Source organism: Felis catus, chromosome D1, assembly GCF_018350175.1.
Source record: "Felis catus isolate Fca126 chromosome D1, F.catus_Fca126_mat1.0, whole genome shotgun sequence".
Lineage (NCBI taxonomy): Eukaryota > Metazoa > Chordata > Mammalia > Carnivora > Felidae > Felis > Felis catus.
The window spans coordinates 113,532,711-113,555,286 of NC_058377.1; the positions used below are offsets into that span (position 1 = coordinate 113,532,711).

At 66.6% G+C, this 22,576-nt stretch overlaps 2 protein-coding genes across 4 annotated transcripts; both read right to left on the reverse strand.

Moving 5' to 3' along the window:
- Positions 1-230: 230 nt before the first annotated feature.
- On the reverse strand, positions 231-3,536 carry TSSC4 (tumor suppressing subtransferable candidate 4). 3 transcript variants are annotated; one of them, XM_045039719.1, is made up of 3 exons: positions 3,158-3,536; positions 1,629-1,740; positions 231-1,540 (listed from the first exon to the last, which is right to left on the reverse strand). In XM_045039719.1, exon 3 carries the CDS (start codon positions 1,440-1,442, stop codon positions 468-470), a length of 975 nt encoding a protein of 324 aa, XP_044895654.1. In that variant the 5' UTR covers positions 1,443-1,540; positions 1,629-1,740; positions 3,158-3,536; the 3' UTR covers positions 231-467. The 3 variants fall into 3 exon arrangements, with proteins under 3 accessions (XP_044895654.1, XP_003993825.2, XP_044895655.1); XM_003993776.6 differs by having other exon boundaries at positions 231-1,463; positions 3,158-3,534; XM_045039720.1 differs by lacking the exon at positions 3,158-3,536 and adding an exon at positions 2,605-3,151 and having other exon boundaries at positions 231-1,236.
- A 1,200-nt stretch (positions 3,537-4,736) lies between these two features.
- On the reverse strand, positions 4,737-21,929 carry CD81 (CD81 molecule). Its single transcript, XM_023240191.2, has 8 exons — positions 21,766-21,929; positions 11,360-11,474; positions 7,921-8,018; positions 7,225-7,299; positions 6,774-6,878; positions 6,241-6,342; positions 5,409-5,495; positions 4,737-5,327 (listed from the first exon to the last, which is right to left on the reverse strand). Exons 1-8 carry the CDS (start codon positions 21,829-21,831, stop codon positions 5,265-5,267), a joined length of 711 nt encoding a protein of 236 aa, XP_023095959.1. The 5' UTR covers positions 21,832-21,929; the 3' UTR covers positions 4,737-5,264.
- Positions 21,930-22,576: the final 647 nt, after the last annotated feature.

Genomic DNA, 22,576 nt, shown 5'->3' on the forward strand with positions numbered 1-22,576 from the left:
GACCTCCACTAAGCCCCGTACCAGGCACAGGGGGTACGTGCTTGCTCCTGTCTGCCTTCCCTGACACCTTCAGGGGGCAGATGTGCTGCTGCGGAACCGAGCGTCAATTTATAAATCCTGTGTCCCCTTGACACCGAGTTGGGGGGGCTCACGTGAGGGAGCAGGGAGCCTGTACATGGCGGACGGCAGAGGAGACCCTAAGGTGAGGGTCTATACAGAGATACAGAGTCTGAGGAATACCCACAACCTTTACTGTTGCCCCACAAGGTGGGCAGGGCTTTTGCCATCCGCAGGCAAAGCTGTCTGCTTCAGAGACCACTCCCCTGAGCCTCCCCCCCGCCCCCCGCCCCAGGACACTGGTCCCTCCTACTAGCAGCCTGCAGGCTCCCTTCCGAAGGCGGGCAGTGACCCCGGCCGCCCCCCTCCGCCAGCCTGGTCAGGGAACATCAGCCGAGCAGGCTCTTCTCTCAGACCTCGGCACCCGGGGCCTCGGGTCTGTTCTTGTTCCGGAAATGGTCTCTGCTCCGCTTCCTGCTGCCATGGAAGCCAACGGTCTCCACCACTGGAGGCCCGGCTTCTGACCCAGCGGGGGCAGCCCCCTGGAGCAAGCCCACGTCCTGAAGGCCCCCGGGGGCGCTGCTCGGCTCCTCAGCCTCGGGGCTCCCAGGCCCCGCCAGGTGGGCCAGCTCCACCGGACCCTCGCCCCCTGCCGCTCCCAGGTTCCCAGGGGCAGCCCCGCCTGGCTCTCCTGCCTTCCTCAAGGCCCTCTTCCTCTCAGGTCTGGCTTCGCCCGCCCGGGCCGGTTTGGTGAAGACGACTCTCCCCTCCCCGCAGCTGGAGGGGTCCTGGTTGAAAGAGGGCGTGTAGTCACCGGGGACGGCCAGGCTCTTCGAGCCCAGGAAGGCCAGTGCGGCGGCCCGGTTGCTCTGCTCGCTGGCCTCGGCCACGTTTTCCAGGCTGTACTTGGTCCAGCGCTCGGGGTGGGCCACATAGTCAGGGACGGGGGGCCGCTTCGGGAGGGCAGGGCTCTGGCCGGCCCCGCCTGGGCCCTCCGCCGCAGGCTGGCTTGAGGGCGCCGGTGGCCGTGCGGAGTCCCCACTGTCACCGGGCAGAAGCTGCCTGGCTGCCCCCTCCAGACAGTCGAAGATGTTGTGGCTGCGCCGGGAGAAGGTGGAGCTCGTGTCCCTCAGGCGGAACGGCTGCGCCGAGGCCGAGGCCGAGGCCGAGGGGCGGCCCCTGAGAGGCAAAGCGGGCTCGTCAGGGTCTGAGTCCCCCTGGGCCTCCCAGGGCGGCACCCCTGGGGACACAGCCGACATCTCAGCACTGCCGGGCAAGCTGAGGTCAGAGTCTGAGTCGCTGAGGGACACGGTGTCAGAAGGCAGGGTGTCATACTCTGTCCCCTGCTCAGCCTCCAGGGGCTGTCCTGCCCCTGCCTCAGCCATGTGTCCCAGGGCACACCGCACCTAGACCAAAACAGCCCAAGTTCGTTTCCGACGATCGCATACGTTTAGGACACGTCCGCCCTGTAGACCCACTGTCCCTAGGCAGGCGGCAGGATCGGCGTTAAGAATGGTGTCGTCCAGAGGAAGGGACCGAGGACCCCCGCCCCCTGAAAGCCCTCCTCTCACCTCCCCTGTCTGAGGGTCGCCGTGCAGACACCGGCGTGCTGGCACAGGCCCCTTGCTGGCACAGGCGTGGTGGCCTCAGTCCGGCTCCTTTCAGCTGCTCCACTGTAGTGGGCTGTGGGGGGAGGAGGGCCAACCATCAGATCAGACAGCAAAGGTGCAGAGGTGGTGCCACAACCCCAAGGGGCAGTCCCAGGTTTGCGAAGCCCTGACAGAGGCCAGGCGGAGAGCAGGTCCTTGGGAGCTAAGCCCGGGGAGGGGGGGTGGGTAGGCAGAGCTGGGCCTGAACCTGGGGAAACACAGCCTCCGCTTCACGAGACCGCTCTCACCAAGCAGGCTCACTTACTAACCGCAGGGCACAGCATGGAGCACAGTCCTCAAAGACTGGGCCACCCGCCTGGTCCAAGGCAAGGGGGTCTGCTCCCGACTGTTGGGAGATGCCCTGGGAGCTCCACAGGGGTCTGCGCCAGGTCCTTGGCACCTGAGGGTCAAGCTCTCAGGGAGCTGGGGTGTGGATCACCACCAGGAGCAGCCTTGCTGGGCAGAGGCAAGCCCCGCAGCAACCTCCAGCGCCGTTTCCCCGGTAACCGCCCCCACACACCTCCCCCTCCCCAGCAGAGCAGTGCTGCCCACACTCCGCACTGGTGCAGCCGCCAAGCGTGGCCAAGCAGGGAACCTAGCAGCTTGCACGGCCAGGCTCAGAGGACAGCCCAGCCTCACCCACCCATCCACCAACTCCTCCCCACCAAGCCTCCGTAGCCCAGGGTGACCCGCTGTCGTGCACCCACGAGAGACCAGGCAGGTAGGTGGACCCGGAGTGGCCGCGAGTGCCCCACGCCAGATCAGACACAGACGAGATCTCCATCGCTCTGGGGCATGACTCCCACAGTGAAAGAACAACTCCAGGAGAGAAAGGGAGCAGGGGACACACGCCACCGACGTGTTTCACAGCTGGCAGGGCCGGCCAGGGAGAGATCACCTGCCAGTTGCACACACTGCTGCAGGGGAAGCTCGAGTTCCCACCAGACTCCCGCTTCCCAAATTCGCTCTCCCGTCATCCACACGGCCGGGGACTCCACCGCGACCCAGAGAAGTAGCCTGACCGCTGGGGCACTCCAGGGGGAGACGGAGACAGAGACCCGGGAGTTCTCTGCGGACTTGGTGAGCTCAGCGGAAGCAGAGCCGAGTCCAGGCTGGGGGGCGTGGGGCTGCGGGGTCGGGGGCGTCCGAGGGGCCAGGGTCTGGGCAGGCCAGCTCCCAGGGAGCGGGACCAGGGTTTCCTCGCCGCGCTCTCTCCCCCTTGGAAGCAAACCCTTGGCTTTCTCCGCTCTATGGGCCCAGCAGGCTCTCCGTGTCGGGGGCCTGGGCGGGCCAGCGCCCGGGCCTCACGTGGCTCGGGTCCCAGGGCCCAGGCCGTGTGGCACGGGAGACACGGAGCACATTGGGGTCTCCGGGGTCGAGCCAGTAGGCTGTGGACGACGGTCTCCCAGAGACCCGACCGTCAGCGCCACCCTCCCTCGCCTCAAACCTACCGGCTCACCGCCACCTGGTGGCCTCCATTTGGCGCCGCGCTCGGCTCTCTGGGAAACCGAGTCTTCCGCTGGCCCAGCGCCGCGGCGTCCGCAGCTAGAGAACTACATCCCCCACAAGGCCCTGGGCCGCTACTCGCGAGGCTTGTTGGGCCGCTACTCGCGAGGCCTGCTGGACCGCTACTCCTACGCATGCGCCCTCGCTTTTCTCCTTTGCCACCCCTCCCCGGAAACGGCGGCGCTCCTTCGCGCAGAGCCGGAATTGATTAAGGAAACGAGGGAGGAGGGAGAGGCAGCACTGTGACTCCCAGAATGCTCGAGGGCTGACGGCCAGCTGCGCGTTCCCAGGGCCCCAGCGCCACCTGTCGGAAGCTGCGAGCACAGAGGGCGCCTCAAGCCGGAATCACGTTATCGCGCACGGCGCTGTTACCGGGCACTTCCGGTCCGGCCGGAAGCCCGCGGCCGCGCCCCTCGTGGGTCCCGGGAGCGGTGCTGGGGCCGAGCCGGCGCTGGTCTCAAGCTCCAGGCGGGCGGGGGAGTGGCGGCCTGGCCTCGCCTGCCCACCGCGATGGCCTGGCTGGCCGCATGCGCCCGGCCCACCCTGCGAGCTCTCCGCGGGCCCCGCCCCTCCCGGGGCTGCAGTCGTGGGGTCGCGGGAAGCCCAGGGACCTCTTGTCCCCAGGGCCGCCCTCCGCAGCCCCTCAGGAGCGGCGGTCCTGGCCCCCGGCACGCACCGCACCAGCGCCCGGGCCAGGACGCCCCAGGGGCCGTGCTGCGCAGGGGACTCCTTGGGCCACCCTGTTCTCCCAGCGACCCTCCGTGGCACACAAGGCAGAGGGGTGTGACAGGAGGGGCCAGACCCACTGAGACCCGGTGGCCCCCGAAGGAGGCAGCTCCGAGCCCTCACCGTGAATCCCAGCCAGACCCTTGTGGCCCCCAAGGGGTCAATTTAGCACACACCAGGCTGGTGCCCGCGCTCAGCGCATGGTGACATCACCCGGCACGCGGGGTGTTGAGTGGGGGGAAGCAGCCTGACCCCGCAGGCAGCTGGGCCTCAGTCCACCTCGCTGGGTCGGGTGGGTGCCCTCATTCAGTGTCTGAGATCTTCCCCTCTAGCCCCTGCAAGATGCAGCTTAGGCCCGGAGCTGCCCTACCTCTCCAGGGAATGCTTACGAGGGAGCAGCTAGGCAGGCCAGGAACAGACCCTTAGACGCGTGTCCTCCACAGAGCTATCTCCCAGGAGGAGGGGCAGTGTGGCAGCCCCCTACCCCAAACACATCCTATACCCCGTTATCTGGCTGCCCTGTTCAGCTGCTTGCTCTGGGTGGTGGTAGACCAGGAGTAGGTGGGGGAGGGAGGTTGGGGGGAAGCTGTTGAAGGTGGCACAGGGCCCACCAAGGGGGCACCTGCTGTGGGGAGTGCTCTCCGGGGGTCCCATCACCGCCCACCAGCAGGTTGGCAGCACACCCTGGGCCCAGCAAGGTCCGCAGAGCTGAGCCTCACGAGCGCCAGGGTCCTTTGCCCCTCCAGCCACCCCCAGGGTCTCGGATGCTGCAGGCACAGGAAGGGGCCAGACAGTTTGTTAGCATGCCCGGTTTTTCCTTCTTTATTGAATGACTTTCAAGATGTAATTACAGTTGAAGGTGACAAGTTAGAAAGGAGAGGTGCACTGAAGGCATAAGGCTGCTTGTAGACCCGGCTCTAGACAAGTGGCAGGAGAGGAAAGAGGGTTAAAAAAGGCATGAGCCGTGCAGCCCACGGGGCAGGTGGGTGGGCCACGTGGCCCCCAGGAGAAGCCTGGTTGAGCGGGCAGAGCCCCTAAGCAGCTGCAGAAGCAGAGGGGCCCTTGCCTTGCAGTCCCCAAGGCCCAACTCACATGCCGTCTGTAGGTGACTTCAGCCCCAAAAGGGAACGGGGAACTTCAGGACAAAAACAAAACCTCGGAAGTAAAAAGGCTAATAAGTGTAGCAGAGTACTACCGGAGAAGTTCTATACATAGGCGGTGGCGGCCCCTCCAGGGGGGCCCTCAGGGATGTCCGGTCACTCTAGGGCCACCGCAGGGTTCTCACCAGCCCCCCCCACCCCCCGCAGCAGGAGCGGCTGGAGCCGCTCAGTACACGGAGCTGTTCCGGATGCCACAGCACAGCACCATGCTCAGGATCATCTCGAAGATCTGCGGGGAGAGGCGGGCGGGACAGTCAGCACCCGGAGACCCAGTGGGGACCCTGGTCAGATGCCCGGCCCGTGCGCTCACCATGATCACAGCAACCACGATGGCCGCGATGCCAATGAGATACAGCTTTCCCGAGAAGAGGTCATCGATCTTCTGGTGGCAGTCCTCCTGTGGGGTGACAGCCCGCAGCCGGTCAGGGGCGTAGGTCCTCAGGCCCCCACGGTATGGCAGCACGAGATCATTACGGAAAGAGCACGGAGGGGTTCCACCCCTCGGGAGAGGTGTGACTGGGGCCCAGTCTCTGCCAGGTTATCTCGCATCCGTTTTGTTTATTTTTAAATTTTTTAATGTTTATTTTTTGAGAGACAGAGAGACACAGAGCGTGAGCAGGGGAGGGGCAGAGAGCGAGGGAGCCACCGAATCCGAAGCGGGCTCCGGGCTCCGAGCTGTCGGCACAGAGCCCGACGCGGGTCTCGAACTCACGAACTGTGACATCATGGCCTGAGCTGAAGTCGGACGGTCGACCGACTGAGCCACCCGGGCGCCCCTATCACACCCGTTTTAAAATGGACGTGGAGACGGAACGTGCTGTGCGTGCTGTCTTCCACTCAGGTCGCTAGGCGCCACGAGGAGGGTGCTGATCTGGGAGGTCAGGGCACCGTCCACACCCACTCTCCAGGGGCAGAGACTCGCCTCCCCCGGGGGCTGTCAGCAAAACCTCGGCCTCAGCCCAGCCCCCCAGCAGAGCACCCCCACTGGCCACAGCACCACCCAGCTTGGCTGTCGGCCGCATCCCTGCCAGTGCCAGCGGAGCAGCCAGGCGCCCCCCCCCCCCCACCGCCCGAGCCCTGCCCAGGGGTGGCGGCGGCCAAGTCGGGGAGCAAGCCCGGCGGCCCGGCCCGCCAGCGCGTACCTTGAAGAAGTTGCTGATGACAGTGCTGCCTGAAGGACACAGGTTGTTCTTGAGAATGGAGGTGGTCAGCGCGGAGAGTGTGCTGGAGCCACAGCAGTTGAGCTGCAGAGAGCGAGGGCACCCGTGCTCAGCCCTGGGCCCTCGTGGAGAGAGGATCCGCAGGGAGATGGCCCAGGTGACCCCACAGGCTGCCGAAGCCCCAGCCGCTGCCCCAGCCTGGCCCAGGGTGGGGGGCTTGGATGGTCCACTCCAGGGGGAGCACTGAGCCCAGGGGCCCCTCCCCTTCCCTTCCTCCCTCTCAGCTGCGCTGCTCAGAGACCCCGGCACCGCAGCCTGACTGGCTCATCTGGTTCACACTGGGGATGCACAGGTCCCGGAGAATCCCCTCCAGGGGGGCTCCCGGACCCTCCAGGGGCAGGGCTGCCAGGTCCCCCACGCCCCTCCTGTTCCTGAGGAACGTGCTGGGGCCACACCCAAGAGGCCAACGCCCCGAACCCCCAGCCTCCCCGGTCCCCCGGCGCCCCCTCCCGCACCGTCTCATGGAAGGTCTTCACCACGGCCTTGGCATTGTTGGCGTCGTCGTCTACCACGGCCTGCTGCAAAGCCTGGTCGTAGAACTGCTTCACGTCCTTGGCGATCTGGGGGAGGGGTGTGTGGGGGGGTGAGGTCACACCCACGGCAGGGACCACCCCCCCAGTGGTGTGGGGCAGCAAGCATTCACCTGGCTCTTCTGGGAAGACATTGCTTCCAGGACAGATCTGGATGCCTCCCCCACCCCGCCCTGGGTGCTAGGAGACAGGGGGACCTGCTTCTACTTGGCCCCCATGCCACCTCCTCCAGAAAGCCCTCCGTGGCCTTTCATCAGGGGGCGCCCCAACAGCACCTGCCATCCAAGGTCAGGCCCATCGGCTGAGCGGCAGGGCCCTCCTCCCTCCTGTCCATGCTGCACGCCCCCCCCCCCCCCCGCCCCGGCCCTAGGCTCACCTGGTCTTTGTTGACAAAACCCCAGATGCCAGCAGCTACTTCACAGGCAAAGAGGATGACGAGGCAGGTGAAGAACTGAGGACGGAGTGCAGGACCCAGAGGAGGGCAGAGAAACAGGGGATTAGAGCAGGCACGGGGCAGCTTGGGGCTCACCGTCCGCAGACGACAGGCACCCGAGTGACGCACAGGTGTGCGTGGGGTGTTCGGTGGCACCCGGCCGCGTGGAGTTGAGAAGCGTGTGCCGACCCTATGGTCATCCCCGCGGGGTGGGCTCTGCGTGGCAGGGCAGCTGGAGGGGCTGGCATAGCCGCGGGCCCCGTGTCCCCTGCGCACCCCGCTGCTCCCTCTCCCCACGGGAAGGGGGTGATGACACGGCGCCCGCTACCCGTGCCTCCCGGATTGGCTGGCCTTAGCTTCCCCACCAAGGCCGGCCGTGGGTCCGGGCCTCGCTCCCTATCGTTTCTGTGACTTTTCTTTAAAAACAAGAAAAGCAACTGTGGAACCGTGAGTTAGGGACCAGGCGGGACGGCAACCGAGCACAGAGGGGTTTCAGGACCAAGCAAGACAACCAAAGGGAGAGGTCCCCAGGCCACGGAGAGAGCCCACCTCCAAGAGGGCAAGGGGGTCCCGCCAGAGTGAAGGCATGCTGCCTCCAGCGCAGCCGTGCCCCACCCCTCGCCCCGCCCCGGACCTTACCGTCCCCAGCAGGCACTGGGACTCCTGGATGGCCCCGTAGCAGCCCAGAAACCCGACGAACATCATCACGGCGCCCACGGCAATGAGGATGTAGATGCCTTTGTGGGGGAGCAACAGATACCCTCAGTGCGCCACGTCCCGTAGGCCACCGCTTCCCGAGAGCCTGCCGTCCCGGACCTCCCCAGCCATGTGCGCACAGCCCCTGCCCAGGGCTCGGGCGCCCCCGCCGGAAGACAAAGGACTCCCAATGCCCCAGGGAGGAGCAGAGAGGGCCCTGCAGCCCGGCCAGCCACGAGGGCGCCTCTCCCGCACGGGCCTCCTCGTCCACGACCCGGGAGCAAGGCCGGTGAGGCCCAGGCCGGCACTGCCCGGCATGTGCTCGGTGCGCAGAGAGCTCCGCCATCAGATCCGTACCCACGGGCCCCAGGAGGGGAGGCCCTCGTACAACCTGCACCCACTCTGGCTCCTCCTAAGCTTCTGGGACTCGGGGTGGGGGAGGCGGGGCGCAGAGCACCACCCCTCTCGGTGCACAGGGCCCTGAGGGGTGGGAAGAGGGAGGCAGCTGCAGGGGCCCTTCTGCCAGCAGCAGGGCATGCCCACTGCTCCTGGGCAGAGGTCAGATCCCGTGGCTCTGTGTGGCTCCTTGGGCTCGAGGGGTGGGCTCGGCTCAGCCTCCCAGCCTGCTGGACAAGGTGGCCTGGCGGCCGCAGTGCCCTGCCCCACTGAGGATGGCATGTGGTGGCAGGGACAGTTCTGCCCGGGGTGCCCACCGGTCTGGGCACATGCTCCTGGGGAGGCAGGAGGGGCCACCACAGAGTTGGGAATGCCTCCGGCCTGGCCGTGCTGCCCTTCTTGGTGCCCATGAAGGCACCAAGGGTCTTGGAGCCCCTCAGGGGGTGCCAGCCATAGCCGCCTCGCAAGCCTGGGCCTGTCCCCTGGCCACCGCGACCAACACTGTGGGCAGCCCAGGTCCCGGTCCGCAGAGCCAAGACCCCCAGGGCTCCACTGTCTGGCCAGCCGGGGGGGTGAAGGAGGCTGGGGTTCAACCACTGGGCTCAGAAAAGCCAAAGCCTCTGGGCAGCACTCGGTGGACCTGGCTGAAGAGAAGCCTCCTGCTACGGCCGCCCTAGGGGGCTCCCGGCTCAGGGGGGGCAGCACCTTCAAACTGGGTCTCCATTCCCTCAGGCCTTGATACCCCCATCCTCAAGGCCACGTGGGACCCCCAAGTTCCCATTCCCGGGTCACTGTGTGAGGTTCGGCAAACGGCAGCAGGCGCCTGACCCCCGGCCCCATCCAGGCCCCACCTCCTCTGGAGCCTGTGGGCCGGGTTCTGGCAGGTGAGGTCAGGGACCCACCGGGCCCTGCGGCTCTGCCCAGGGTGCTGAGCAAACCCAGCTGACCTCCCCCTTTGCCGGCCTCGGACAAAGAGCCCTTGTCAGGGACACATCTGCTTCCCCGCCTCCCTGGCAGGCCCAGCCCACACCAGGGCCAGTGGGAGGCTCCCGAAGGCTGGTCCTTGATGGGTAGGGACTGGCAGCCCATGGAGTGGGGGAGGGCAGAAGGGGGGCACCGCAGGAGCCCAGGTCCCTGGGCTGGAGCTACCCCCGAGGACAGGCATCCCCGAGGGAGGGGACAGGCTACCCCCGAGGACAGGAGCACCAAGCTGGAGGCCTCTCTGCAAGCCAGGGTCAGGTCCCGGGTGACAGCCTGATGTGGAGCCCCTATGAGGAGCAGGCTGGTGGGAAAATGGCCACTTGACCCCCTACGAGCTTCTCCCGTGGGACCACTTCCCCACCGGAACCCAGGCACAGCCCTGCAGAGCAGAAGGCCTGGAGCTGCAGCAGACCCTCCCCTCCCTGCCCCCTGCTTCCTGAACCCTCCCCTGCCCAGCCCTGGCCTGGAGTGAAGGGGAGGCTTTGCGAGAGCAGGAGTGCCATGAGGCTTCCTTCAGGAGGGGGATCCCTTCCGGAGCCACCTGCCCACACCCCCCAGCCCCCTGCACCCCAGGCCACACCCAGCTGTTGCTGGCTCGGACCTCTGGGGGAGGGGAGGGAGAGGCCCGAGAGGAGCCGCTCAGGAGAGAAAAGGCTCTCGTGGGTCGGGAGGATACTTCCTTGCACTTGGACTCACGGGCAAAGCCGACAGCTTTGTTTCTGAGGGCGCCTGGACCACCTGTGGCAGACCCTGGGTCACAGTCCTCGTGTGCACCCTCGGAGCAGGTAGGCGGACGCACCCTGTCCTCCGGAGACTCAAACCTGGGAGGGGCTGCACAGCCCCGGGGGAGCCTGGGGATGTGGAGATGGAGGACCCCTCCCCCACGCCCCAGGGACAGCCAGCCCCAGGAAACCACTGCCAGAGTCACAAGCTCCCACCTCCAGGGAGCAAAAAGGGGCCACCCTATTGGTGCTCCTGGACCCGACCTCTCAACCTTGCAGCTCAGAGAGGATCCTCTTTGTGGCCCGGGGTGCCCTGGGCCATCCCTGCTTCAGCAACCAAGCATGTATCCCAAGCGCGTGGGAGGGGCCCAGACCCTTTCCAGGTGGCACACAGGACACCAGGCCAGAGGGGTGGCCGCTGACCCCTACATGGAGCCCCAAACCCTAAGGCACACACACACTTCCTGCCCGGCTGCCAGGGCCAGGCCAGGCCGTTCCTTTAAAGGACAGAAACATCTCCACAAACACGAGGGCCAGGCCCTGCCTCCCACTGGCTGGGGACCAACTTAAGGAGTGCAACTCTGCAGGACAGGGTGGGCGGGGGCGGGGCCCGATCCCTCAGGGACAGACACCCCGAAGGGGCACAGCTGGTGCCGAAGCCTAATAAGGCAGCAAGGTGTGGCTGGAGGGGGGGCGGCCTGAGTCACCCTGGCCCCTGCCCCACCCTGGGGCCCCAGTCTTCCTCCCCCCGCCCCCTCCTCTGGGCTCCAGCTGCCAGTCCCGCGGCCCAGGCATCCGGCCCCACCCCTTCCCAGGGAGCCTCCCCCGAAATACCCTCCAGGGAGACACAGCTCCCCGGCCCCCACCCAGCTGCCTCCTGCCCCGATTTGGTCCCCGGCGGTGATCTGGTGGGATCCCAACAACCCACCCACCCCTTGAAGCTCCAGCTTTGTCCGGGAGCCTGGCTCCTGTCCCAAGCACCCAGGCATTGACCACCTCTGACCCCAGGCCCCGAAGGTCCCCAGGCTGAGGTGACCCCACCCACTTTCTGTCTCCAGCTCACTCTCTTGCCCAAAAAGCCTTTCCTGGCTGGCCTCCACCTGCCTAGCAGCCTAGCACAGAGCAAGCCCCACTAAGTCGGCCCAGGCCTTGCCTCCTCCTCCTCCTGGAAGCCCGTCCTGACCGTCTGTCTGCAGCAGTCATGATCTGAGGCCTAGATGGGTCCTTCCTGGTCCCCCAGCCCAGAGCCAGCCAGGCCCTGGACCCGGACTGAGTGCACTCACCTACGTAGAAGGTGTTGGGCGCAGGCCTGTCTCCCAGCTCCAGGTAGAGAAGGTTGGTGGTCTGTGGGTCATGGCGGAGCCACAGGGCCACACCCAGGATCACGCCTCCGGCCAACTGGAGAAAGAACGGGTACAGGGTTACTCGCCCAGAGCGGTGCAGGGGTGAATGTGAACCGCACCACACTGAACATCCAGGGGGCGGCAGGTGCTGGACCCCCACTGCCACCGGGTCAGCGGTCCGAGGGCTCGCGCTCCAGGTGGCCCTCACAGACACTGCCGGGGTCTGGGCAGCCTCCCGGCTCCACGCGTCTGCTTTGCTGACCTGGGATCTGAGAGGCCCCAGGAAGGCCTGGATACCGAAGACCAGGTCCCCGATATCGGATGGGGCACGCTTATGTCAAAAAAGTATTCATTTTTTTATCTGAAGCGCAAACCTAACTGGATGTCCTGTATTTTTATTTGCTAAATCTGGCCAGAGTCCACACCAGACCGGAGCACCCCAGGGACCGCTGGGCCCTCCTCCGAGGGGGTGGCTCCAGCAGCCCTCAGCTCATCTGGGAACCCCACGGAGAGGACCCCAGGTGTTTGTTGCCAAGAGACATAGAGCGGTGGGTCTGATGCCACCGGGGTCCCGGCGGGACCCATGGAGGGAATGACAGAGGAGGGAGGCAGCTGAGGCTGGTGGCATCCAGGAAGCCGCAAGGCCGAGGGGCCGGGCTGTTTGTGGGAGAAATCCTTGCCGCTGCCGGCCGGGGAAGGGAAGCTACTGCAGGAGGAAGGAAGCCCGCTGTGCTCTCAGGCCAGGGGAGGGGCTGCCTGAGCAGCTGGGGCAGGACGGGGGTTCTGCTCAGAGCCTGGCAGGAGGACAGGGGCTCCCGGCCCAGGGAGGCCCTCACCAGACTCACTGTCCTGCCGGCGCAGGGCCATCCGTGGAGGGTGGGGGCGGGCCCCCCGAAGAGGAGCCCGGACTGTGCCGGCCCAGCCTCCACACGAGCATCCGACCAACCCCGGGCCCGTGGCTGGGCTGCCCTCAGTGCCCCAGCCTCTTCCCCGGGCCGTCCCAGCCCTGGGTGCCCCACCAAGGTGGCACGTACTCCCAGAGCTACAAACTTCGGCTCCAGTCGGGAGGCCTGGCTATGCAGCCGCCGGCTTCCGGCTCTCCCTCTTCCCACCATCCGTGTGCCGGCAGCCGGGGTCTTCCCACAGCAGCACCAGACGCTGACCCTCACACACAGACCCACAGCTACACGTCCTATGGGGAAGAGAAACTGAAAAGCAGACCCCAAGGAAACCCCCTGGCCAGCCCAGCACCTGCCCCGGGGCCCTGGCCGGGGAGCAGACCCCCGAGACGGCGGAGGGTATGGCTGGGAGCCCCAGCACTGCACGGTGCCCCGCGGAAAGCCCCAGCAGCTCCCAGACCCTTCTACACTCGGCTCAGCTAACGGTAAGGCCGGTGGGACCGCTGGCACATCAGCGGTGGGCGAGGCTGCCTGGCACGTCCCTCAGAGCACCCGGTCTGCCGCCCCGCCAGCCTGGGTTTCGCTTTCTCAGCTCACTTCTCCCGGAGTCCCAGGTCTGGTGGGGGAGGGGCAGACGGAGGCACCGTAAGCCCTTCCCATCCTCCGGCAAGCGTGGGAGGGCCGAGGGCCTACGGTGCACCTGCTGGCCAAGGTCCCCTCCCGTGGCACTCCGGGCACCGCGTAGCCCTCAAAGGACAGGGCCGCGGGCTCCCAGCATCCTGTGCCTCTCTGTGGCACCTGTCGTAGCCGCGAGAGGGCCAGAGGACCCAGGGGACGGCTGAGGGGGGGGTGGGCAGGGCAGGGGCCCCAGAGTCCTCGGCTTCTCCCGGGGTGGCGGCCATCTGCGGCTCCAAGGGAGGCGGTGTCGAGGCTGAGGGTTGCCGTGGCAACTCTGGCTTGAAACAGTCACTTGTTCTGTTTCGAAACTGTGGTCCAGAGCCGGCTTTGTGAGATGTTCCAGGGTGGAGGGGGAGGGGCAGGGGAAGCCCCTGTCCTGGGCCTCCCTCTGTAGTCCCTCTGTAGTCGCAGAGGCCTGGCCACAAGCTGCAGCTTGGCCTCCCTGTCCCCATCAGTGGAGGGGGGCGGGGTGTGGAGCACAGTGCCCCCCAGGGACGGAGGAGACAAGCCAGTCTTGGGGCGCATGGTCCTGGCAGAAATGCTGAGCCCGCCCCCCCAGACACTACAGGCGGGACCACAGGCCCATGGAAGCTGGTCCCGCCTGGTGCTGAAGTGTCCCGTCCCTGCCAGGACCCCATCACTCCAGGCCCTGCACAGATGCACCGGGCAGAGCCAGGTGAACGCAGTGGTGAGGACCATTCCCAGCTCCCAGATGACGAGGCCCAGGCAGCGGGGGGGGGGGCAGATGCTCACCTTAGGTCACCTCATCTGTACTGGGGGGTGGGGGGTGGGATCGGAAAGCGCCCCCGGCAGGGAAGGGAAGTCCATGTGCTGGCAGAAAAAGGCAGTCCTCCACCCGGCCCAGCACACACCCACCATGTGGCGAGGCGCAGGTGTCCCCCCCCAGGGACGTGAACGAGAGCGCCCCCACCATGACGTGGGCCCCGCTGTTCCCAGCCCCAGACCTCTCCTTCAACTGGAGAACCCACAGTCTGAACGAAAACAAAGTGGCCCAGCCACACGGCGAAGCCACCGGCAGTAGGAAGTGTGTCCCTTGCACGACAGCCCGCAGGCTCGAGAACTGTGCTGAGCGACAGAAGCCAGACCAAATGGAGAGCGGCCTCTAAATAAAGTATACGCAATGCAAATCACGTGCAGCGACAGAAAACAGGCCCCTGGCCACCCCGGGGTGGGGGAGGGGCCCCAAGGCCCCGGGACGCTGCTGGGGCTGGACACGTCCCTTATCTCGACGCGGTGACAAGCCCCAAGGGGTCCACCTGGGTCAGCGCTGAGCAAGCAAGGTGTGCGCTTCCCACACGTGCCGGGTGCTCCACGTCCGACACAGCTGTGCTCAACCCCCAGCTGCCCAGTCAACCCTGACCACGAACTTCTAAGCAAGGTCTTCGGGGGTAAATGTTTCTTCCGGGTCCCACCGGGCCTCAAGGTGAGGAGGCCGACACTCTGGGCTCGCCAGGGTGCCCGTGGCCCGTGGCAAGCACCTGGAGAGGTTGTGCTGAAGTCCTGCCACAGAACCAAAGTCTTAGGGCCAAAGAAGGGACCGCAGAACTGTGGAGCCCGGACGTCCAGCATTAAGGGACCGCAGGAGTGACGGCAGTGGGTGGGGCCCAGAGCGGGCAGCCAGGGGTGCCCTGCGCTCACCTCAGGCTCACCTCCGTGACTCTGCTCCTCCACACCCTCCCTCGTAAGACAAGGATATAAAGGTACGTAAGCTCATGTCACAGAGTGCTTCCCATGCCGCCCCTGGACAACGCTGGCTCACGACATGCGCCGGTGGCCATCGTCATTGCGGCAGGTGTATCAGCGGTAGGGCCGGACACGCTTCATCATCCCCACCCAACAGGACCCTGCACGCATGGTCACCGGACCCCCTCGCCTGCCGGAAGCACCGCTGGCCCCAGTCCGTGCCCCCCGACAGCCTCCTGCCCCCCCGACAGGGCTTCTGCCCCGATAACCTCCTGCCTCCCCCAACAGACTCCTGCCCCTGCCCCCCCGCAGGCTCCTGCCCCCGAAAGGTTCCTGCCGCCTACCCCTGTCCCCCGACAGCCTCCTACCCCTCAAGAGGCTCCTGCCCCCTACCCCTGCCCCCCCACAGCTTCCTGCCCCCCGACAGCTTCCTGCCCCCCAACAGCCTCCTGCACCCCACCCCTGCCCCCCAACAGGCTTCTGCCCCCCAAAGGCTCCCACAGGGCGGGCCAGGGCACAGCACTCAGGAAGGAGACTGCCAGTTTGGTCACAGGGGCGAGTCCCACAGTGGAGACAGCACGGCCACTTTAGGACCCTATGAAAGGCTCTGTTTCTGTTTCTTTCTTCTTCCCTTCTGAGAATTAATAAATATCAGCCTCAGCTGAAACAGGAGGGGACAGCCAAGTGCGCTGGGATCCTGCCCAGCCTGCCGGCCGTTTCCAAGAAGCGGCTAAAAGGGAGCAAGAGGGAGCGGGTGCTGCCCGGACAGGCCTGGGGCAGCCGCACCCCGGGCCCGCAGCTGAGCGGTCACCCCCGTCCCACCCACGCGCTCCATGGGCAACAAGGACAACTGGTGCGTCACTGACACCCTCCAGGCGGTGCTGGTCTTGCCCGGGGCCTGGGTGTCAGGGGCAGGGGGGCAGGTCCACCGAGAGGGAGGGTGGCGGGCTCCGCGCCAGTTCTGCTCCCCGACCCGCCGCCTCCAGGGGACATGCTCGCGGGAAAAGGCATGGGGAAGCACCCACTCGGCTTGGCGGCTGGCGGGGAGCTGGAGACCCCCCAGGAGGGAAGCACAGGCCATAAACGCCGTCAGGGCCACCAGGTTAAGTCGGAGGAAATGCTGCGCAGCAAAGACGCTTCAGGGGCATCTGGTGGCTCAGTCGGCTGGGCATCTGCCTCCTGATTTCGGCTCAGGTCATGATCTCTAGGTTCATAAGACCACGCCCCGCATGGGGCTCTGTGCTGAATGTGGAGCCTGCTTGAGATTTTCTCTCTCCCTTTCCCTCTGTCCCTCCCCCGCCCTCAAAATAAACGAACAGACTTAAAAAAAAAAAAAAAAGACACTTTTAGGATGGGCTCCACAGGGTGAGTAGGGAAGGGGGAAGTCCTGTTGCCATCTTTCAGGCTGGGGGCAGGTCCTGGGTTCCTGCAGGCTGGCCCTCACTCTCCACCCACCATGAGGGGACAGGTCCAGACTCCTCCCTAGACCCACCTCAGGCCTTCCTGGGGGGGGCCCCACCCCGGCCTCTGAGAGCAGCTCAAGGCAGGAAGGAAGTGGAACCAGGAGCAGAGACCCTCACCTTGGCCAGGAGGCAGAAGTGTCTCTTGAGGCCCCTGAACCTCAGGAAGCCGCCTGGCCCGGCGCCTAAAGGCAGGTGAGAAGGGGGTCATGACACAGGCCCTCAAGGGCCCGTTCAGCTGGGACTTCCCAGCCCACCCTGCCACCTCTAGGGCCACACTGGAGAGCCACATGTAGGGCCAGACCCCGACCCCACCACCCAATCCCCGCGTAGTGAAACCAGGAAGTGGGCTGCTCCCCTGCCCCAAACCCGCCCGCTGCAGGGAGGGCATGTGGGCACAGACGTCCCGGTGACCCGCCAGAGAAGACGGGCTGCAGAGGTGGGCTGGCCTTCCTCCTGGGGAGGGAGATGGGAGGTGGGCGGGCTTGGGCAGGGGACCAGAGAGTAGGTCAGGATGTCCTTGTCCCCGCCCCAGGGGAGCCCCAGCCCTGGAGCCACGCCAGGCTGTGAGGCACAGCGGGGCAAGGGCCTCCTCGGCTGGGCCCCGGCTGCAGGCGAAGGAGACGTCCAGCCCTGTGCCCAGCTGGCCCAGGGGAGGGCCACCTCACATGGGCCGGAGCTCTTATCATCTCGGGGACACAGTGAAAGACTGCCCATCCAGAGGGAGCAGTGTGGGCCTTTGGCCAAGCAGAGCCACAGCCATGGGAGAGGGTGAGCTCCCCGTGAGCTCCGGGTGGGACCACACTCGGTGACTACCAAACCCACTGCCTCTCGGAGGCCCCCACCCAAGACCAAGGGCCCTGAGCTCCGGGGGCCAGGCCTCCCAGCCCCCAGGATGGAGACCCAGGGAGGCAGGTAGTCCCCACTCCTGCTCCCCCAGCCGCAACAGGGTCCCTCTCGGCCCTGGGTCTCAGCCTGAGTGTCCACGTCCTCGGTCAGGAGTTGGCTGTCAGCGGCAGTGCAAAACCAGCCTCGACATACACCTGTGATGGCACAGGTAAGACAGGTGACAGGGAGTTGCTAGACATCTCCCGAGGGCGTCTATGACCCAGGCCAAGCCGGGTGTGGGACAGCTGGGACAGACGATTCCTGTGTGACACGGACGCCAGGGTGGGTCAGCCACTCACCGACTCTGCAGGGCAGACGGCCCTGGCTTCCTGTCTTTTACCTTCTTGACAATGACCGTGTTACCCACTCATCGGAGGCAGGCGAGGGAGATTAACCCTCCAAAGTCAGAAGAAGGGGACAAAGAGGCATGAACCCCCAGGCCCTGGCTGAGCTGCTGGCCTCTGGTCTCCTGCCCAGAGCACCCTCGCCACTGACTGGAGGAACTTACAGGCCCAACCTGACCCCCAGCCCAACCTGCCTCCCAAGCCCCTCACTCTGGCCAGGCCTCATGGTCGGGGACGGCTGGGGGGGGGGGGGCTACCCCGTCCCTGGCAGCTAGCTTAGGAAGGGAAATGGCTCGGCTGGCCCATGGGGACTCCCCTAGCATCTGGGGGTCCACCTGGAAAGCCCCCAAGTGGTCTTGTGTGAATTAGCACCTGCTTTGCCATCAGGATGGGCTTAGGCCAGGCCCCAAAGTACAAATGATGTGTACTTTGGGGGCAGGGGGGCACTGAGAAGTCTAGTGCTTTCTGGAAGCACGCTGGGTCAAACCACATTCTGCCAGACAGGTGGAAAACAGCCCAGGAAAAGGGTCCTGAGGGCCAATTCCGGGTGAGCCTGGTTCTCGGTCAAGGACGAGACATGCTGGCCACAGGGCAGACCCAGGGCGGAAAACCACCCGGCCCTTGCCGTGTGCCCTGGCCTGGGTCCTGGGGTGCCAGGGCCAGAGGGAGAGCCTCTGTGCTTCTCCATCCCCGACCCAAAACGTTGGGCCAGTGCAAAGGTGACCATCTGCCCCTCCCACGGGTGCCTGGACTCTGCCTTATTGATTTTCTGCCCCAGGTTGTTCCCCTCACGGGGTTTCAGGGGCTGATATGAAGGCACGGGGTAGATTCTTTGGGAGAGGGGGCTTTTGGGGTCCGTCTCCCTGTCTGTACTTTGAAGCAGAGTGAGCTAGGGATTGGGGGTGAACTCAACTCCTGGGGACAGACCTGAGCTGGGGGTGGGGTGGGAACCCTACAGGAAGGGCACCGCACCAGCCCCAGAGCAGAACCAGCCAGGGTCCCAGGCCTCTCGCCGCCTAGACATCCTTGGGGGGCGGGGGGCAGTTCGTTCCAAGGACAGACTACAGACTTCCTTTTCTTGTCTCAGCCCAACGGCTGTTTCCCCCAAAGCTGTGCCACTCACTCCGTCCACTGGCCCACCCCCCGAAACGGGGCACAGGAAATCCCCACCCCCACCCGGAGCCCGCCAGGGTCACATCCCCTCTCCCGGAAGGAAGGCGACAGAACCGCTAAGTGACAGACAGTCATGTGCTGTCTGGAAGCGAGAATGAAATGCCAGTTAGCGAGGCTTCTCATCAGCCCTGTTCCCAGCCGGGCCTGGCTGCCCTGCCTCTGGAAGGCAGCCACGGAAGGCATTAGGTCGGAGGAGCAGCCAGGCCCGGGCGGGGCACGCGGCACTCTCCCCGGCCAGCCTCTAAGGAGAGGGCTGTGACCGTACCCACTTCACAGACGAGGAAGGAGAGCGGCCTTACACGTGCCAGTCACCTGCCCCGGGTCCCGGGGAGGGGAGCCTCTGCCCTTCCTGAAATGCCCCAGCGGCAGGAGTCCCAAGGACCTGCCGCCTCTGCCGGGAAGCTCCGGGTCCCGCCCCACCGGGAGGATCTCCTCGCTGCCGGGCAGGGTGTCTGCACCACCGGCACCGTCTCACAGGCTTGGCCCAGGCCCGGCCCCCACTCCGTCCCTGCGTCACCGCCCGATGCCCGCCCGGCCAGGGAGCCCCCAGCGGGCGGTGGGCAGGCCTACGGAGTGCACACCGCCCGGGGCCCCGAAGTCTGAGCACAAGGAGGAGACGTGCCTGTGTGAGTGTGCAAGGTGACGGCGCCCCTTCCCGGAGGAGCCAGCCCCCCCCCCGCCCCCCGTCGTGGGAGCCTCCTCACTCTCTGAAACGGAACTTTTAAAAGCACCCGGTCCAGACACCTACTGTCAAAGCCTCCTCCCAGCTCCCCGTCTGCACCCGCTCCTGTACCGTGGCCAGGCTGCCCAGTGAGTGAGAGTCAGGCTGGGCTCACCCGACATCCTCTGGGGTCCCCCAAGCCCCTTCCCCAAGGCACTGCCCACATGGGCCAGGAGAGCAGTCTTCCTGCCAGCCATCCACGCTCTACAACCATTTCCTGAGTTCCGAACACTGGAGTGTTAGTAATCGGCCAACCCCGGGAGATAGGATGTGGACCTCCACCTTAGAGGGCAGGAAGCCAAGGCCCAGGACCGGGACAGTGGGGAGGGGCTCTAGCATCCAGACCCACCCCCACGGCTCCGTGCTCTCACCCAGGAGAGGCAGGACGCCCGCGCTGAGAGGGGCTCTGCCAGAGCGGTGCCCCCCCCAGCCCCGCCTTGCTCAGCTCTGCATGCCCCCACCGCAGGGGTGGGTGGGGCCACGGTGACCGTGGACCCTGGAACATAGTTCTCAGTGCTCAGCGGGGTGGCTGCTGAGGGGAGAGGCCTCAAACATCTCTCAAGCCTCAATACAGAGCAGCCCCTGGGGACGTGTGAGGCCTCCACCCCAGCTGCCTGGGGAAATACCAGGCTCACCCAAGTAGAGCTGGGGGGTGAGTGGGGGCTGCCCTGGAGACCTGCCAGGCTGGGCGGGGGGGGGGGGGGGGGGGGAGGGACTTACCCAGCAAAGACACTCAGCCCGAGGACAAGACTCTACTCCAAGCCACATTGTCTACGTCCCCTATCCTCCACCTCCTGGTCAAGGCCCTGACCCCACATCCAGGCTCTGCTCACAGGGGATGGGCCTAAGGGCCAGCAGAGGGGCGTCTGGATGTGCCCCTGGCCCCCTACATGCCCAGGCCACAGCAGGCAAATGCTAACGTGACACTGACAACACCCCTTGAGTGAAGGCCCCAGTGGCTGCTCAGGCCACGCCTGGCCCATCCTGACAGCCCCACTGCCCCCCACTCCCCGGGCAGAGGCCAATGGCCGCAGCGCCCCCCCCCACCTGTGCCTCCCCAGCCAGGTAGGATGTGACACCCCCACTCCACCCCAGCCAGAGCTCACTCCAGTCTCTGTCCTCGCCACCCCAAATACCTCATTGCCCCGAGATTCACTCTGGGATCCTCGCCTGTCCAGATGCGAAACAGATGTCCCCAGTCCCACACACTTGCTCAGGGGCCGCTTTAAAAGTTTACCCCCCAGTGTCTACTGGAGAAATACACTGTCCACCAGATGTTGTCAGGGTCCCTCCTGAGAAAGGGTGAGCGGCCTGTGGTGGCGCAGCAGGATGGAGGGGCCCAGGAGGGTACTCAGTCACTGCCCAGGGAGGCAGAGCAGGGCCTGAGAGGGGTTCCTGCACCCATTCGGGCCCCTCCCCAACCCCGACACAGACAGGAAGCAAAGACCGTGCCAAAGCACCAGCGGTTACACACCAGCGGTTAACCCAGGCCAGGAAAACACAACTGGCAGGTCAGCAGCCTGGAGCCCCCACGACCCTCCTGCACCCAGAGATGACCATCCTGGGAGCACCTCTTTCCAAGGGGGATGTCCAAACCCACACCTCAGCCCAGACCTGGGCATCCACCCAGACCCAGGCCGCGTGCCCAGAGAGGTTTGGGTCCTCAGGGCCGCCTGTCCTGTGCCAACTCCGAAAGGCCGCCGCAGCCCCACTCCCGTCCGAGCTTCCACAGCCTCCCGGGCGAGGCCGGGCTGCAGTCTCGGTCTGGGTGAGGGGTGCAGGGGGGTCAGCCCCACAAAGCGTGGCCACCGCGGTGCGGGCGCCCAGCACGCGGGCCACAATGTGCTGAGGTGCTTCCTGTGTGAGCTCCGCCGCGGCCCGGACCTCTCACGGCGGTCCCCGGGGCGGCGGCAGCTGACCGGGGTGGAGCCGGCCTGGGCTAGGCAAGAGTGGAGTGGAGTGGACGGTTCCCGACACTCGGACCGAGTGCGCACCCGCCCCCCCACACTCCCACCCCCCCCCCCCCCGGCCGCCCATTCAGGGGCGGTGGCCCCGATGAGCTCATGGGGGCGGGGCGCCTGGAGCCCCGCCCCCGAGCCCCCTCGGTCCCCGCGAAGCCGGGTGGTCCCTGACTCCGCGGCCGGCGGCTCGGAGCCCGCACCCACCGCACCGACCGCCATCACCCAGCGGGCACAGACCCGAAGCCCCCGAACGCCCCGGCCCGACCGCGGGGGCCCTGGGCCCGGCCGCGCAGAAGCCCCGAGACCCGGCTCGCAGCCCCCAGCGTCGCCATCGCCAGGACGACCCTCACCTCCCCGCGTGCCCGCCCAGGACCCCCACCCGCGAACGGCGCCCACAGGTGGCCCCGCAACTTGGCGTCCTGGCTGCGCCCCCTGTGCGGGGCCTAGCGCGGCGCGCGGCCTGCCGGGGCTCGGGGGGCCCCCGTCGCCCTCCCGCCCCACCCTCGGTCGGGGCTTACCCAGAAGACGAAATTGAAGACGAAGAGCAGGTACTTGATGCACTTGGTGCAGCCCTCCACCCCCATGGCGGCGCGGGCGGCGGGCGGCCTGCGGGCCGGTCCGGGGCGCGGGGCGCGGGGCCTAGCGGGCGGCGGGGCCGGGGCGCGGGCCCGGGGCCGGGGCGCGGGACGCGGCGAGGGGGGGGTGGGGCGCGGAGACGCGGGGCGCGGGGAGCGGGAGGCCGGGCCGGGGCAACTGGGGTGACCGCCGCCGCTGCGCGCTCGCTCTCTGGCCGGGCGCGCGCCCCGCGCCGCCTGTTATAGGGCGCCCAGGCCCCGCCCACAAGGCTCCGCCCACAAGGCCCCGCCCCCCCCGCCCGAGCGCGCAGCCCCTCCCCCCTGGAGCAGGCGCTCGGCCGGCGGGGGCGGGGTCAGACCCGCGTGCAGCCAACCCGCGAGCCTGAGCCCGGGAGGGGCCGCGCGGGAAGACGGGGTTTGTGGCCAGCGGCGCCCCGAGAAGAACCTCCTCCGCTTTGTCTTCCCTCAGGCGCTTTGGACAATCCACGGAGGCTCCCTGGAGGAAGTGGTGCACCAGAGATGGCGATGCCAAGAGCTCCAAGGGTCGGGACCCTGGGTGGGTGACGAGAGTCAGCATGCGGGGCCTGAAGACCTTGGAACACGATTCCAGGCAGCCAAGCCCTTGTCCCATGATCGGGGGGGGGGGGGGGGGGGGGGGGGGGGTTGTGGAGTGCTGTTAGAGGTGTCTGTTCGGAAAGATCGTTGAGAGGGTGACTCTAGACCAGTGTTAAATGACAAGGAGACCCAAGCCACC